This window comes from Nomascus leucogenys, chromosome 13, assembly GCF_006542625.1.
Source record: "Nomascus leucogenys isolate Asia chromosome 13, Asia_NLE_v1, whole genome shotgun sequence".
NCBI classification, from domain to species: Eukaryota; Metazoa; Chordata; class Mammalia; order Primates; family Hylobatidae; genus Nomascus; species Nomascus leucogenys.
In genome coordinates this window covers 44,870,437-44,887,608 of record NC_044393.1, presented here as the reverse complement: position 1 = coordinate 44,887,608, position 17,172 = coordinate 44,870,437, and the positions used below count along the sequence as shown (strand labels likewise).

Sequence of the window (17,172 nt, the reverse complement as noted above, 5' to 3'; positions counted from 1 at the left end):
GCTCAGTGACCAGAGAATCTACATGTAAACCCTTACGTTCAGCGTGACTCTGCATTTTTAAGCATGTGCAGCAAACATTGAGCACTCTTTTTGGGCCACTGACCCTGTGTCCAGTCCCACTGTTTGGCCTGGACACACCTACCAACTCCACCTTTGTAACGTCAGAATGGTACACACTGTCTCTGTAAAGTGACATCTTTCAGATACTGGGTGGCTCTTGATATATGCATACCCTGATGGCCTGAGCAGTTTCACAGGTGTTCTTCAATGAACACAAAGATTTCAACCTCTCGATTTGCCTGAGTTCACATTTCCACAGATTGTCAGGCCACTTAGGGGAACAGGAAGATGTTACATTTCTAACAAGCTCCCGGGTGAGGCCAATGATGCTGGTGAAGGAACAACCCTTTCAGTAGCTTGGATCAACCTCTGAAGAATCTCTCTCCTCTCCTCCCCTCCCCTCCCCTCCCTCCTCTCCTCTCCTCTCCATTCCTCTCCCCTTCCCTCCTCTCCCCTTTCCTCCCCTCCACTCCCCTCCCCTCCCTTCTTCTCTCCCCTCCCCTCCTCTCCATTCTTCTCCCCTCCCCTCCCCTCCCCTCATCTCCTCCCCTCTCCTCTCAATTCTCAAAGGGTATAAAAGGATATTTTTATGGTTAAAGGATAAACATTTACTGCAGGGATACTTTGTTTTGAAATTTAAGTATTCCTTTTACTTGTTAAAACATTAAACCAGACAGAAATACCATGCACCCCCTTAGCTTGTCTCCCTGTCACCTGCCTGCCAGGTTCCAGCTGCTGCCGTGACTGCGTACTTTGGAAACTGAGTGGAAGACCCAGCCAGCTGCCCAGAGCCTCGGGCATCTGCCCATGTGTGCCCAGCTGCCCCTGCAGCTTTAGTCTGTGGCACATTAAGCTCTTGCCCTTTTTACAACGGAAAAAAAATGAAATGAAGAAGTGATAAAGGGAGTTCCAATTTAATTTTTCCAGAAGGACATAAAATCAAAGTACATAGAGTGATACAGAAAGGGCAGCTGAATTCACTAGGGAGCTTTTCTCCCCCTTCCCCCATTGTTTCAACTCTCTCCTGGTTTTGTCCCAATTTTGTGATTTTCTAAAAAACAAATTAAAATAATGAAAACAGAGCTTAAACCCAAAGCAAGAAGACAACCCTTTATAAAATGTAATTACAAACCGCAACCGCTAATCAGACCTTTTAAATGGCACGCCTCACTCTAAATTGTTGTATAATGTTTTTAATATCCAAATGCACATCCCTATTTCTTATTACAAAATCCATGCACAAGGAAAAATACTACATTGCACTGCAGGGCTGAGCATGAGGAGAGCTGGTCTCTCCCAGCCCACTCTTCCTCCCAGCTCTCTTTCCAGAGGCAACCAGTTTGAAGCATTTCTGTTCTTAGTTTTTCAGTGGCTACCTGAATAACTCCAAATACAGTAATATGTTCATAGAATATCCTTCCTTGCTCTGTCAACTTCAGACATTATCTACAACCTCTCCATTTTCGAAGATGAAGATTTAGCTGGCTCACTTTCCGGACTCTATAACTCCTTCTCCACCCCTCCAATCAATGTTGATCATTTTTGTTGGCAAACACACTCTGGTTCTGAAAACCCCTCTGAGATCACAGGGCCACTCTCCATGACTCATGGATGGTCAAGGAGCAGCAGAGAGATGCCTGCCCCAGGCCTGGATTTGAGGAACCTCATAAAGAGGAAGAACAAAAATGTACCAACTGAAATCAAATGAGCTTGGTGTTGAGCATGAGAAGACTGTGGTATGGACTGTTCATGGGTGGGGGGGTCACTAGCAGCTGACAGATAGGGCAGGTACTTCCAAGCAAGCAAGAAGAAGAGCTGGGACTGTAGTATACAGTGAGCTTGATGTGGGTTGGCAATGTTACGTTGTCTCCAAAGGAGTTAATCATGTCTTAGACTGGGTCAGTAACAGTGTGGCATCCAGAATGGTGCAGCCCAGGTGACAGCCTTCTACACACAGCAGGGAGGAAAGACCCATCTACACCAGTGCTGTACCTCCCAGTAAGAGACCTGAGAAAGACACTCCCCCGTGTCATTTGACAGCACCTACTATATAGAGATCTCACTTTGAGAATGATTGCAGGGGAAAATAAAAGCATGCAGTCAAAGAAAACTGGCTGTTTTAAAAATGGCTGCAAATTCTTTGATGCCTCTTCCATCGAAGAGGTAGAGTCTATGTCTCCTCTCCTCGAATCTGGGCAGCCTTGTGACTGCCTTGGCCAACAAAGTGCAAAGGTTGTGACATGGTGTGACTTCTGAGGCCAAGTCACAGAGACCATACAGTGCCTCCTGGATTGTGGCAGCAGTCGCTCCTGGAATCCTGAGGTGCCACGTGAGAAGTTCTGATGCCCTGGGGTTGCCATGCTGGAGACGCTGTAGGTGAGCTCTCTGCCTCCCAGTCCCCACTGATCCCAGCCCTTCAGCCAGCCTTGCAAGGCACTGGGCGTGTGAGTGAAACAATTTCAGATCCTCCAGATCAGTCCATCCACCAGCTGAAAGTTGCCAAGTGACTCCTGTCCACAGCACACAGAATAAAAGAATTGCTCATCCAAATGCTACCCAACTTTCTGACCAACAAAATCATGGAACATTAAGAAAGTAGTTGTTTAAGCTACTAAGTTTTAGTGTGAGTTTGCTGAACAGCAAAGGACAACTAGAATAAAAAAATAACACAATAAGAGAAAGAGAACAATACAATATTTGGAAAAATCAGAGGAAGAACATAGTTTTGAAAATGTTGAAAAATTCAGGCCACACACACACACACACGCACACACATTGCAGGCAACTATTTATCATCGTCAATACAATTTGATCACCTGCCCTCTGAAATGGGAGCTGAAGCCATTGAAAGAGCAGAGGCAAAGCTGAGAAGGCCACAGATGAAAAGGGAGATGGGTGAATAAGAAAGAATTAAAACGAAATCCCTATCAGAGACAGAACTGCTGCTAAACAGTTAGTGATGCTGAAGACAAAGCACCCCTGGAGGGCAGAAGCAGAGGACAAAGGGAAATGCTTGGTTCAGGAGAAAACAGGGTCTGATAGGCATGGAGGCAGCATAGAAATAATTGGTTTTCCTGAAGAAGAGACTCAAAGAAAAGGAATAGAGACAATAATTAAAGATATTCTAGAAGAAAACTTTTTTACCCGAAAAACATATTGTTCAGCTGACCACATTCTAGGCAAAATCAAAGAAAAATTTTCTCAGTTATGTTCTGACAGAATTTCAATTCTTTCTTAGTCACCCGTCTCCCTTTTTGTCTAACCCTGTGGCCTTCTTAGCTTAGCCTCTGCTCTTCTGATGCTTCAGCTGCCATTTCAGGGGCTGGGTGATCAAATTGCATTGAGGAAGATAAATAGTTTCTCATAGAATGGCAGGAAAAAATCAAACAAACTTCAAAAGAAAAATAACAGATTACAACCATTCTCCCTAAACAAGAACAAAAATAAAACAGATATCAAAATTTTTATCTCCAGCATTAAATAGCAAAAGAAAGTGAAACTAATCCCACAGAATTTTGATGAAAATTGGTGATTCAGTAATTATATGCCCACCTAAATCTCTCATATTTGAAAATAGCAGATAGCCATTCTTTTATATAAAAGGCCTCAGAAAAAATTATCTTCCGTGTTCTTTGCTTAATGTGCACTCAAAATAATTGAGATAGAAAAGAAAATTTAGAACTTCAGCCAGGCGTGGTGGCTCACATCTGTAATCCCAGCACTTTGGGAGGCCGAGGCAGGTGGATCACTTGAGGTCAGGAGTTCAAGACCAGCCTGACCAACATGGTGAAACCCTATCTCTACTAAAAATACAAAAATTAGCCAGGTGTGGTGGTGGGGTCTTGTCATCCCAGCTACTTGGGAGGCTGAGGCAAGAGAATCACTTGAACCAGGAGGCGGAGGTTGCAGTGAGCCGAGATTGTGCCACTGCACTCCAGCCTGGGCGACAGGGCAAGACTGTCTCAAAAAAAAAAAAAAAAAGAAAAAAAAAGAAAGAAAGAAAATACAGAATTTCATAGTAGTATAAAAGGACAGGTGGCAAGCACCACAAACAATTTAAAAATGTAATCTAAATAATTGTAAATCTGAGAATAAATGCAAAATAGAAAATGACTCTTAAGCTAAATTAATAAAGACCAAGAAGTTGTTGAAAATTGGGAGGGAGGTGGCAAGGGAGGAATATGCATTGTCTTAAGTGGAGAAACCCAAGAGTACTATTTCAGTGTTGACTTTTATATTTAGAAGAAATAAGATTAAAGAATCCTTTGAAACAGCATGAAGGAATTCACCTTCCCAACACTGCAGAAGATAAAAGGGAGAAAACGAAGGAAAACAGACACAGTGGTTAAAAGTGAAGGTGTAAACCAGAATGACATAAGGAGAAAAATTCAGTGAATGTCATGGGTGGATTAGGGTTAGGGCTTCAAACCACCCTGTTATGAGAACCAAGACTCTGTTTTTACACTTAATTCAAAATATAAGAGAAATACCCAATCAAAGGGCAACAAAAGCTTAAAAATAAGAAGATAGTTCAAAGTGCATCAGCAAAAGACTGTCAGGCAAATTTTCACACAGCTATTAGAAACAGCAATAATATTAGTGCCCAAGAAAGTGAATTGGAGAAAGAAAAGCATTAATCCTGACCAAGGGTAAAATTCATGATGAGAATATAGAGGTCATGAACTTTTTACCTGCCGAACATGGTTATATCATAGGATGTGCCACAAAAACAGAAGTGCACTTGCAATATGACCTTGGTTCCTTGGAGTCCCATTGAAGAAGGGAAGGAACAAGCTGAAGCACAGCAAGGGAGGGGCTCCGTCACTCGAGATGTGCAGCCAGAGGAGTGAAGATTCAGGGTGTGCAGGATGGCCAGCCAGTCTTCAAATACTTGAAGACTTTTCATATGGAGAGCGAATTAGTCTTGTACATGATGGCTCTGGGAAACAGATCTAGACAGGCCCCAAAAGTGGTGGGAATGCAGTGTTTATTCATCCCGAGGAACAGCTTTCCAATAGAGTGAAAGTCTACTCCAAAGAAAACGGTCAACCCTAGGAGACAGGAGCCTGCTGCCAGGGAGCCTCAAAGCGGGAGAGCACCTGACTGCCATTGAACGTTTACTGCCAGACAGACACATGGTAACAGATGGAACTCTCACCATACCCTGAGGTCACTGCCATTTGCATCCCCATGTTGCAGGTTAGAGAACCGAGGGTGCTGTGAAGCTTAGGTAGTTTGCCCCAGGTCAGTTAGTAGGGAGGTGATAGACTAGGGTCCAAACTCAGGTGGTCTGGCCCTGGATCAAGCACTGTCTCTGTTTGGTTCTCTTTCCCTCTCTTTTCCCTTTCTTGTTGCTTCCCTTTATCTCATTGACATGGTGCAGGGCTTATACTTGATGGCTTTTAAAAGTCATTACCACAGAGATTCTAGAGCTTAGTATTTATAGCTACAGTCAAATAAGCAGTTCAAAAAGAAGAAGTTTATTTCTTTCTCTCATTAAAAATATCTGGACAAAAGCAACCCAGGCCTGGTAAGGTGGCTCCCTGATGTCATCAGGAACCCAGGCCCTTCCATCTTCTTTTTTTTTTTTTGACAAGTTCTGACTCCTGTCCCACAGGCTGGAGTGCAGTGGTGCAATCACAGCTCACTGCAACCTTGACCTCCCCAGCTCAGGTGATTCTCCTACTTCAGCCTCCTGAGTAGCTGGGACTATGCAGGTGCATGCCACCAAACCCAGCTAATTTTTTTTTTTTTTTTGTATTTTTAGTAGAGATGAGATCTCCCATGTTTCCCAGGCTGGTCTCAAACTCCTAGGCTCAAGGGATCCTCCTGCCTCAGCCTCCCAAAGTGCTGGGACTACAGGTGTGAGTCACCATGCCTGGCCCTCTTTCTATTTTTAATGTGTGGTTTCCATTCTCAGCATCTCAAGATGGCTGCTGTGTTCCAGTCATTCCATTTGCCAGAGGCAAGAAAGAGGAAGGACTAGAGCATGATGACTTTTCCCATTACCTCATCCAAGGACTCCTGCGTGTATCTCCTGACCACCTCTTAGGTCATGAGTTGGGAAATGCAGTTTTTCAGCTGAGCATATTTCCCAAGAGTCTGTTACTAAGAAAGAAAGGAAGACAGAATATTGGGTTAGACAGCCAGCAGTCCTAGCCACTGTGAGTTATTGCTGAGTGATGGTGGCACTGCGCAATGGCAAATCGGTGTGGTTGAAAAGTTATCTGCTGCTCTCCACTCAAAAGTTAGTGGCACTTTAGTTAGTGGCAGAGAACCCTGAGTTTGGATAACCCGTCCTCGTGGCACTTCATTAAATATAACCACGCCCTTATATTAAAGACTGTTCTCTCCCTTGCCTCTTTTTCGTTTTCAGGGCTGGTGACCTCTCTTGACCAAAAGGAGTGTATGGGTGTGAGAAACTTCTGCTAGCTTCTTCTAAATGTCTGCCTACAAACTCCTCTTAGTGTTTAAATCTGCTATTCAATGAAAGAAAACAGTATGTGATGAACCATTCAGAAAGGAAGCTTCTTTTTACTTTTCAGGCTGGATAGCTCTGTGGCCCCATAAGCACGCGTGGAAGAAGGAAATTTCTTGTACTGGCTTCTTCTCAATGTCTCCATACAAATTCTTTTTCTGCTAAAAGCTTCCATTCAATGAAAGAACACAGTAAATGATGAACTGATCACAAAGCAAGCTTCTTTTTCCATAGATCGTTTTCTAATTAATTGACGTCTCCTAAACTCTGTGCAGACAAATTTATTTGGCTTTGGAATTTATAATTCTAGCTTCAGTTTTGCCCACTTTGTGAAAATGCCATAATCCCATTAGTTTTTCTTTAATTGCTCTTATTCTTTATAGTAGAGAAGTATGCAAAACAACTCTACACATTTAAGTGCACACAAGAATTATGTGGCTTATCAGAATGCAATTACATTTCAAGATTGTAGTGAGCTAATTTTCAATTTGGACCTTATTCTTTTTTCTCCTCTTCCTTTTTATTTTTGCCTAAACACCCACTACTTGAAATGATAACTCATTGAAACTTTTATAAATGAAGTAGCTCTCAATTTGTTCTTTAGCACTGCCACTTTCCGCCAAGGCTTTTTCGTTTGTTAAATCATGACTTATTAAACTGATGTAATGTTACCCAGATTTTATTTTCTTTTATGCTACAATGCTCCTTGTAGTTCCAGTGAGGTTTCAAAAGCCTGAAGCACAGTTTCAGTATTGTGCACATCAGACCTTTCGCCAAAGCCTTCAGTGGGCTGCTTTATAATAACTATGAGTATAATGCTATCAACATTTTAGTGGGGTATTACTAAACCAGCTATATTACTAATAAGAAAACTTTACCTCTGCAATTTTGGTTACAGTAAATGACCATTATTTATTTAGTTGTTCCCTTTTGCTAAATATAATTTCACTGCAGCCTCTTAATGGAGAGAGAATATCCAGCTTTAAACATTGGTTCTGTTTTGCTCTGTTTCATTTTAATTTAATCTAGTTTGAAATTGCATTAAATACATCACGGCAATGTACTAAGGCTTTACAATTTCTATTGAGGAAGTGTATAACCAAAAGTTACCTGTCAGATGGAGTTTAGTCAAGCCCCACGAGTTTAAGCACCAGCCAGCACTTGCCTGCTTGTCAAAGGAGAAAGAACTTCCTCTGCCCCAACATCCATCTTGACTGCAAGTGAACTTATTGCTTGTCATAGCTCTAGGAGTATTCTTGCCTCACAGCCCTGAGGTCTTAGACCCTGAGTGTAGCAAGCCAGTGGTATCAGTCTTCCACCAAAGGCCTCAGGCTCCCTCTAAGCTGCCCCTCTGCTTGTCCCCTTTTTCTCCTCATAACCGCCACCTGGCAGCCAATTAAAAATCAGAGGGACCAAGTGGTGGCCCATTTGGGGAAACTCAGGTCACTGTGCTGTTTTATTTGGTTTTTGCAATGACACTTCTTTGTCTGATTTTAATTTGAACCAATATAATAAAAAATCAGGAGTCTATATGAAAACCCAAGGGCCTGGCATTTCTTGGGAAGTCAGATCTGGCCATACTGGATCCATACTCTACACTGGCAACAACTAGATGGAGCTCAGTCATGGCTGAACTCTCTGGCCCAAGCACAAACCCTCCAGTTTGCCACAGTATCCTTGACACAGAAGACAAGTATCAGCTATCATCCTTTATTGTGTTTTTACTGTTACTTTCCTTACAGTAGAGGAAAGTTTCTGTTCCCACACACATCTGCATCAAAAATGAGAGAAAGATGGAGGGGAATAAAGAGAAGGAGAATATTTCTCTGACAAGACAAGGAATAATTCTATACTTTTCAAAAGTAAATAATAATCTGTTTCTTTCCTTTTCTTTTCTGCCTAGCCCCTCTATACCCTTAAATTTCAACCCCAGATAGAATTTCTGTGGCAGATTATTTTTGCCAAAAATGGCCACCACATCCAATTCATTTCCATGTCCTCTTCCAGAGCCTTGCTCCTCCTACATGAAGAGGTGGAGTCTAGGTTCCCTCCCCTGATCCTGGGCAGGCCTTTATGGCTACCTCCATGAATCGAATATGGTGGAAGAGGCACTGCTCAACTTCCAAGACTAGGTTGGAAAAGAACATGGACCTCTCTCTATTGGCTCTCTCTTTCTCAGAACACTTCCCTTGGAACCCAGCCACCATGTTATGAGGAAGCCCAAGCTACATGGAGAGGCCACATGTAGGTGTTCTGGCCAACAACCCCAGCTCAGATCCAGCCCTTAGCCAACATCAACTGCAAGGCAAATCATGACAATTTGTTGTCACATTTGAATACCCAGCATATTTTCCAGGGGAAAGAAAAAGGATTGAGATAGTTTAATTATCTTCAGATGATTTCAGCCCCCAGCCCCTGAGTCACCCCTAGCCTTTGAGTCTTCCTAGCTGAGGCCCCAGACATTGTGGAACAGAGACAAGTCATTCTCCACCTTGCCCTGTCTGAATTACTGTCCTGCATAAGCTGAGAGCCTAATGGTTGATTTTTACCACTGAGTTTTGAAACAATTTGTTACACAGCATTACATAACTAGAGCAACTCCCTCTGAGAATTGTTTCTAGGTGCTCCTTCCACCTGTTTTTTTTTTTTTTCTTACTTCAATTAAAATCTGATTGATTGTATCTGGGGACAGAAAAAGACATACTGAACATTGCTATGTCTACTTTTTTTTTTTAACCACTGTCACCACTTTATCTATTATCACTGAAATAAGCATTTCTCTAACATACTTCAGGTCCCATGCCCTACAGAGGCTGATATTAGTCAACACCTGACAAACAGGGAGGTTCCCAACAGCAGTCAGCGGCGGTACACGGGGAAAGTTCCTTGCAACCATTTCACTCTCAACGAGGAAGAGGATTGCTTTAAGGCACTGACTTGGATAAGGAATAACTCCATCACCACAGAAGGTAAGGATGTCGGTAACTGTGCATCTCTTCAGAATAGCGTTTTATTTTTATAATGAGTCTCATTCTTCATCTAGTTCCAGTATATAATTAGTGCCTAATTAATTCCAACCAAATCATTCATCTGTCATGCTTTGTTTTCCAGATTAATTTACAACTTGTTGTCATTTTTGGATACCCAGCATGTTTGCTGGGGGAAAGAAAAAGGCTTGAGACAGTTTAATTATCTATAATTATTTTATTATACAAAATGAATATCCGAAGAGCAAAGCATGGCTAAAATCATTAACTAATTAAAGAATAATTTAATAAGCAAACATGTTTAGCAATTATATGGAAAATATGTCTTCTTTTGTGAAGCTGAAAAGACCTAGGAAGAAAAAGGCCTGTATTGGAAGGGCCTTTTCTTCTTTTCACAACCCATTGTTCTCTTTCTTGGTGTTGCCTGGACAGTTCTTCCCACAAATACACAGACTCGAGTTGATGCCACTTTTTAAATCGAAATGAAAAAGTGAAACATTTATGCAAATGCCTCTGCCACTCAAAAGTGTATTCTCAAGCATCTTTCTCTCTATTGCTTGAATTTCATTGAAATCATTCAGCTAGTGAAACAACCAGAAGAGAGCCTGGCTACCTTTGTGTCTTTAATTGAAACCTAGAAGTCAAGGTTTGGAGATAACTTAGAGCAGCCCCTTTCTTTTGCCTAAAAGTGAGAAGATGGTTAGTGACCTGGTTGAGTTCCACAGCCACCTGTGGTTTAGAGTTCAGTCCAGAGATGTGAAACCACTAAGTGCCCAGAAAGTGGGCATCACTGTGTAAAATTAAACATGCTAATTTATTTAATACATGTATATAAATATAATCTAATTATATTTCTTAATACATTAAAATTAAATATAATTTATTCCGATTTTTGGTGGACCATTTAGGTATTAACTTTTGCCAAGTTATAACATTTACTACATTAAGAAGTTACTAATTTACCACCTTCAACATTTTAAAATGAGTATCAAATGGCATTCAATACGTTGCTGGATTCAATTTGCTGATACTATTTATAGGCTGTTTGCCTCTAAATTCATAAATGAGATTGACCTGTAGTTCTCTCTTTTATGCATTTTTTGTCAGGTTTTTGGAATCAAGGGTATGCTAGTCTCACAAAGCATTTTTGGAAGCTCTCTATATTCTTTGGGGATCTGAAATACAAAGTAACTTAAGGGTTGGACAGAAATCACCCATAAAACCAACTGAGTCTGGAAACTTTGGGTAGAGGTGGGATATATAGATAGATTATACCGGCAACCCAGATTTTTTAAATGTCATAAAGTATTTCATACTTTCATCCAAGCTTGGAATTATTTTCAGTTTTGCATCTATGTATGTTTAAACCTGTTTTAGCCTTTTAGTCATTCTGTAGTAATCACCCCATGATCTATGTAGACTCAGAGTATTTTCTTATCAGGGAAAATTCTCTAATCCATGGGTTGGTGAATTTTTACTGTAAAATACCAGATAGTAAATATTTTAGAGTTGGTTGAGCATGGTAGCTCATGCCTGTAATCCCAGCACCTTGGGGGGGCCAAGGTGAGAGGATCACTTTAGCCCAGGAGTTTGAGACCAGCCTGGGAAACATGGAAAAACCCCACCTCTTCAAAAAATACAAAAATTAGCTAGGCATGGTGGTGTACACCTATAGTCCCAGCTACTCGGGAGGCTGAGGTGGGAGGATCAATTGAGCTTGGGAGGTCAAGGCTGCAGAGAGACATGATTATGCCACTGCACTCCAGCCTGGGTGACAGAGCAAGACCTTACCTTAAAAAATTTTTTTCTTTTAGACTTTGCCGGCCATATGGTCTCTGTTGCAACTCTTCAACTCTGCCCATTTAGTGAACAAGAAACTATAGACAATATGTAAATGAATGGGCAGGGTCATGTTCTGATAAAATTTACTTATGAAACCAGACATGAGCTGTAGTTTGTAGTAACCAGCTTTTAGCCATAACATTTTTTACAAATTATTACCATTTCATGACGTTCAGACCTCCAAATGTACCATAAGTTCCCTAAAAGCAGAAAAGCCAGTGGTTCAAGACAAAATGCACAGTTCGTCTTTAAGACTGCACCCAATCCTGTCAGCCTGCAGTGCTGTGCTTTAACTTTGAACCTTTGTGTGTTTTGGATGTTTGGGCTAGGGAGCATTTGACCAAGAAAAGAGCCTTCGAAAGTGGCACTGCAAGGTCTTAAGGTGGAATGTTGATGGCAGAGAATTTGGAAACCCCAAAGCAAGAAGCACTGTGGTCTCTTTCAAGTGCCTTTGTATTGTCCTCTTGGTTCTCAGATGGGGTAAGAGCATCAGTGTTATTCTGCTGACTTGGCCAGTTGTCAGGGATGGTGATGCTGTGGTGCCCCCTTAAAGGGAAATGCTTTTTCAAGATTTATGACTGACTCCCAGCAGCCAGTGCATAAAGCCATTTGGAGTGCCTGCTTTTGTCCACCAAATAGTCAGGAAAAGAAGTATGTGGAAATTAGTTTCCTGTCTTACATGTAGGTGATTTTCTCCAGGTCTGGTGCTTAATGACTCCCCGGGGCACCTCCCAGGTAGGTGCTCTTAACACTCAAATGCTGGGACCAAGCTCTGGGAGCCTTCAGGGAAACCTGACCTGGCCAAGTTAATTGAACTCTGTGTAAAGGCCCTTTTCAAATGAGTTCTCAAGTAAAAAAAGTTCAGAAAAAATGTTAACATCTTGCCTTAAAAAAACGTTCTCCTCTTTGTATCTTTTCTGTAATCCAGGTCATATTCAGACATAACTTTAGTCCCATTCAGACCTTATTCTTGCCATTATTATTCTTGTAGCATCACTGTATCACAGTCCAAATCTCAGAGCAGGGCAGGCCTAGGACAGAAAGCCCATTCCGACCTGAGCCAAGAACCAACAACTACAGGCAGAATTATACCCACAGAGGCTCCCAGGAAATGCAGCAAAGAGTAGGATCCAGCGTGAGAGGAGGCCTCGAGATAGAGCCTCCTAAATACACCGTTGGCTTCCTTGGCAGGCTGAAATGTTTAGCAGGGAGGGTATTCCATGTAGAAATATACATTCGTGCCAAATCACTTCAGTCACCTTGTGACCTCTATTTCTTAAACTGAGAATTTGGGTGTATGATACTTGAGTTTCATTGCTGGGCTTTCAAATCCCTTTTCATACTGTGGAAAGCCTAGTGGTCTTTCTAGAACTGCATTTTGAAAAGAATATAGCTGTTGCAGCATTCCTTCTGAGACATCTACAGTATCATACTTGGCTGAAGCTCCAAGCCATTTCTTTGATAATTTCAGCTCTACTCTATCTCAATGTCACTTGTGTCCAGCATAGTGCCTGGCACATGGTAAATGCAAAATAAATGTTTTACTGAATGTGAGTGAAGACAGTTCAGGATGTAACTCTTTTCCTTACCCCCCACATGGTGAGTTTTATCAAAACTTTTGCATTCGGCCTAACCTGGAAATAGATGGTCAATTGAGATGAAGACAAGAGAACCCTTGAATGAAATTGAAGCTATTCTTTAAAAATTCATCCTTGGTAATGAGAATAATAACATGCTGGCTAAACAGGATGAGTTAAGCTCCTCCTCACGAATAATAGGCATTTATAAAGGCAGTCTAGCTCGGGTTCTGGAGTCACATGACTTGGGTTCAAATCTTGGGTCTGCCGTTTCCCTGGGCAAGTTACTTAACTGCTTTGTGTCTCAGATTCTAGATAATATCTACCTCACACGGGTTGCTGAGAGGGTGAAAAGAGATAAATGAGATTACATGCCATACTCCGGACAGTCTCTCATACGTAGAAAGAGTTTCATAAATAGAGGCTGCCATTAGCATTGCTCTTACTTCTACGTGTGATGGAATTAAAGGTACCCCAGAGTAGAAGTCTCAGCCCCTGCCACCAGGGCCCTGATGAAGTTGAGGATATCAGTCTCTATTTGAAGACAGGGATCCGTGTACACCGGGTGCCAGTCAGCTATAGAGGCACTGTGGCTTCAGGAGAGCCCTGGAGGCTGTGAAGTTTGGAGAAGGCCTCCCCGAGAAAGGAGGATTTGATCTCAGTGTTGAAGAGGGACAGGATAAGAAGAGAGAGAGGCTGGGGGAGTTTGGATTGTGTCCAAAAGACACTGGGCCAACAACCTGGGCTGGGCAGAGTCTGTGAAGGGCAGCAGCAGGAGATGAAGCCAGAGGCATGGGCAGGGACAGACACTGGCGGGCTGCAAGCACCCAGCCACGTCCAAGTTTAACTGGTTACCTTTTAGGAATGGGAGCTGACCAGGCAGGTGCTGCTGTACACACATAGCACTTTGGGAAAATGGCCTTTCCATCTGTAGTACCCATGCCAGCAGAGAGAAGGTGACCACGGGAGAATGGCTTACCATGGATGGCAGTAGCCAATTGAGGCGAGGCAGCTGTGGATGCAGGAGCTAGCTGGAAGTGGCCACCCTTGCTGCATGTGGTGGTCTCGCTGACACAGCCACTGCTAGCTTATTTCCAAGTCAGCTATGAGATGGTGGTGTTGCAGGGCTTTTCCGTAGTTCAGCTAAAGACGGCGTCCTTGTCCGTCCCATGGCCATGAAAATGTAGGCTCGCAGACAGTTTGAAGGGTGAGTAAAACAGGGTTTTACTGGGTGAAAGGAAAAAAAAGGGGTGTGGGAGGGGAAGCAGGATCCTCCGCAAGGCCAGCCAGCTACTTGATTCCCAGGTTCCACACAGGAAGAGGAGGGGCCAGGCTCCTCCCCACTGCAGATGGCATGGACTTCCTGAGGCTCCACCCCGATGTGCAGGCTGGTTGGAGTTTTTCTAGGGACCCCCTCCCACCTGCCTGTCTCATTGGCATTTGAAGCCAGAAGCTGGAAGTCTGGCACACGATGGAAAGCAAGGAGCAGGGCTGTGCTTATGCACATTTGAAAGGTCGCATGGAGTGATCTGTGACCGTCCTGGACATTTCAGTCCTTGCTTTTCCTTCATGTCACCCTAATAACACCAGGAGGAATGTGGACAGTTTTCATCATAGTTTATTTTTACTCCCTCAGTGCTAATTTCCCCTTTTTAAAATACTTTAGCATGTGAATTGGGGCAAGGGAGCCAAGGACAGTGAAAAATAGTTTCATCGTGTCCCACTGGCTGTGGTTGGGTGACCTGTCCCTCCGGGAACCACACCCTGAATCCTGGCAAACACCAGGCTGATGTTACTGAAGCCCAGGGATGTGAGGGGAGAATGGTAGATGGATTGTTCTAGAACAGTGGATACTGGGCATCAAGAACAAGAGATACTCCCAGGAGGAAGTCGGGTCTCCTTTGAACTTCTACCCATTGCAGACGCACACAGATATCACCCCAAAGTGTAGCTCCTTCCCACAGTCACTGTTTTATTTCACATCTTCTGCTTCCAAAGGAGAGCACAGTGGTTCTGTGATGGAATTAGCCCATCCAGAGGACATGGTTTTCTGGGCTCTAGAGTTGGATGGATTTATAGAAGTAAATTACCCTAAACTATTAGAACTGCTCTAGTGCCATGGAGAAGAGCTGACATCACAGGCTCAAATGCTGCTTTCAACTGCAAGCAAAACCTGCAGTGTTCTGCTGGGGGGTTTCTGATAGAACCCAGCAACCCGATACATTGTAACAATTTATGGCACTAATTGAAACTAATTGAAATTCATCTGCTATTACCTCGGTACTCTCCATGAAAATGAAAAGTAGGATGAAAGTAAAGTAAAAAAAAAAAAAAAAACGCCTTAATGGCTCAAAATGGATCAATTATTTTCATCTTTAGCTGAATACAGTTTACTGCCTTATTAAAAGCATGTTTGTAGGAAAAGTATAACATTAAAATTCCACTGCATGCATCATCGAACAAAGCCTTTGTTATGTTATATCTAATATATTCTTCCCTTTTTTTCAGCAGAGCAGAATGGGACAGGTCACGTTTTGGGCATAGAAATCTTATGCTTTGACTTCTAAAAAGCAAAAAGTGCATTGTCTGGTTCTATCTGTGGGCTATATATATATATATATATACACACACGCACAGAATCTTGCTCTGCCATCCAGGCTGGAGTGCAGTGGTGCAATCTAGGCTCACTGCAACCTCTGCCTCTCAGGCGCAAGTGATTCTGCTGCCTCAGCCTCTTGAGAAGCTCAGATTACAGGCTTGCACCACCATACCCGGCTAATTTTCGTATTTTTAGTAGAGATGGGGTTTCACCATGTTGGCCAGGCTGGACTCAAACTCCTAACCTCAAGTGATCCTCCTACCTTGGCCTCCCCAAGTGCTGGGATTACAGGCATGAGCCACCACACCTGGCCTGTTTTTTAATGAGTTTATTTCACAATTTATTAATATTCTGTGATCCCTACTTAAAAATATTTCATTATCTAGTTATTTGCTGAAGATATTTACCCATATAAAATGCCAATTGGAGTATATTTTCATAACGTGTTACATATCCATCTGCAAATGTACTGCAGTGCTATGAGACCTGATTTTGAAATAGACTCACAGGGTTTGAGTCCTGGTGACCCACCTTCTTGCCATGTGACCTTGAGCTCAAGATTTAACCTCTCTGTACCTTGTTTTCTGGATAAAATGATAAACCCTGTCTCACAGTTGTGAGGATGGATGAGTCATATGTAACCACTGTATGTCTCTTTTGAAGCAGAAAAAGGAAGCATAATTATTCATTAAAATACAAAAGAATAGGTAAATATGCATAGACATAATTTAAAATATATAAACTATAAAATGTAACATATAATTCTTGTTTCTCTGGCCTTAAAAATATAATAACTATGAAGAAAACTTCATGTTAATATTGTGTGCATAAATCCTGAATTTATTTCTTATACTCTTGAGATCTAACTTCATGGCCAGACCACCAGACCAGCAAATCTTTCCCTCCGAGTCCTGATTCTCTCCTTGGAGAAGCTTCATCTTTATAGCATTGAGCATGACCATGAAATGGCAGCAGAGCACAATTTCTAGGTGTTTTAAAGTCAAGCACTCAGTTCAAAAGAATAAAATGACTTTTTAGCATCTACTAAAAATAATTTCTTTAAAAGTTGTCTCATTACTTTTAGGGTACATCTATGACTAAAAAAATTAGCACTTTATTTTACTTCTTGAACTTAATAGGGAAATCAACTCAGTTTTCCTTTCCTACGAAGTCATTTTACCTTTAATTACCTGTTTTCTAACTCCTGAAACTCTTACATAGTGCCTTTAGGAACCAGGATGATGAAACTGGCATTTTTTCCCCTTGATTAACATAAATTGAAGAACTTCCTGCATCTTGGTGCATTATTCTTCTTTTTTTTTTTAAGGCAGAGTCTGTCTCTGTCACCCCCCAGTGGCACAATTGTGGCTCACTGCAACCTCCGTGCCCTAGGTTCAAATGATCCTCCTACCTCAGCCTCCTGAGTAGCTGGGACTACAGGCGTGATCCACTATGCCCAACTAATTTTTGTGTGTTTTTAGTAGAAATGGGGTTTCACCATTTTGATCAGGCTAGTTTCAAACTCCTGACCTCATGTGATCTGCCAGCCTCAGCCTTTCGAATTGCTGGGATTAGAGGCGTGAGCCACTGCACCCGCCCCCAAGTTGAAACTTTAAAATGTGATCGCGT

General features: G+C 42.2%; 1 protein-coding gene across 1 annotated transcript in view; it reads left to right on the top strand.

Moving 5' to 3' along the window:
- CFAP61 (cilia and flagella associated protein 61) overlaps positions 1–17,172 on the top strand; it is a 319,261-nt gene that overhangs the window by 214,358 nt on the left and 87,731 nt on the right. The window contains exon 21 of the mRNA XM_030826708.1: positions 9,333–9,507. Within this exon, the coding sequence (XP_030682568.1) occupies positions 9,333–9,507 (175 nt within the window). The remainder of the gene's footprint in view (positions 1–9,332; positions 9,508–17,172) is intronic.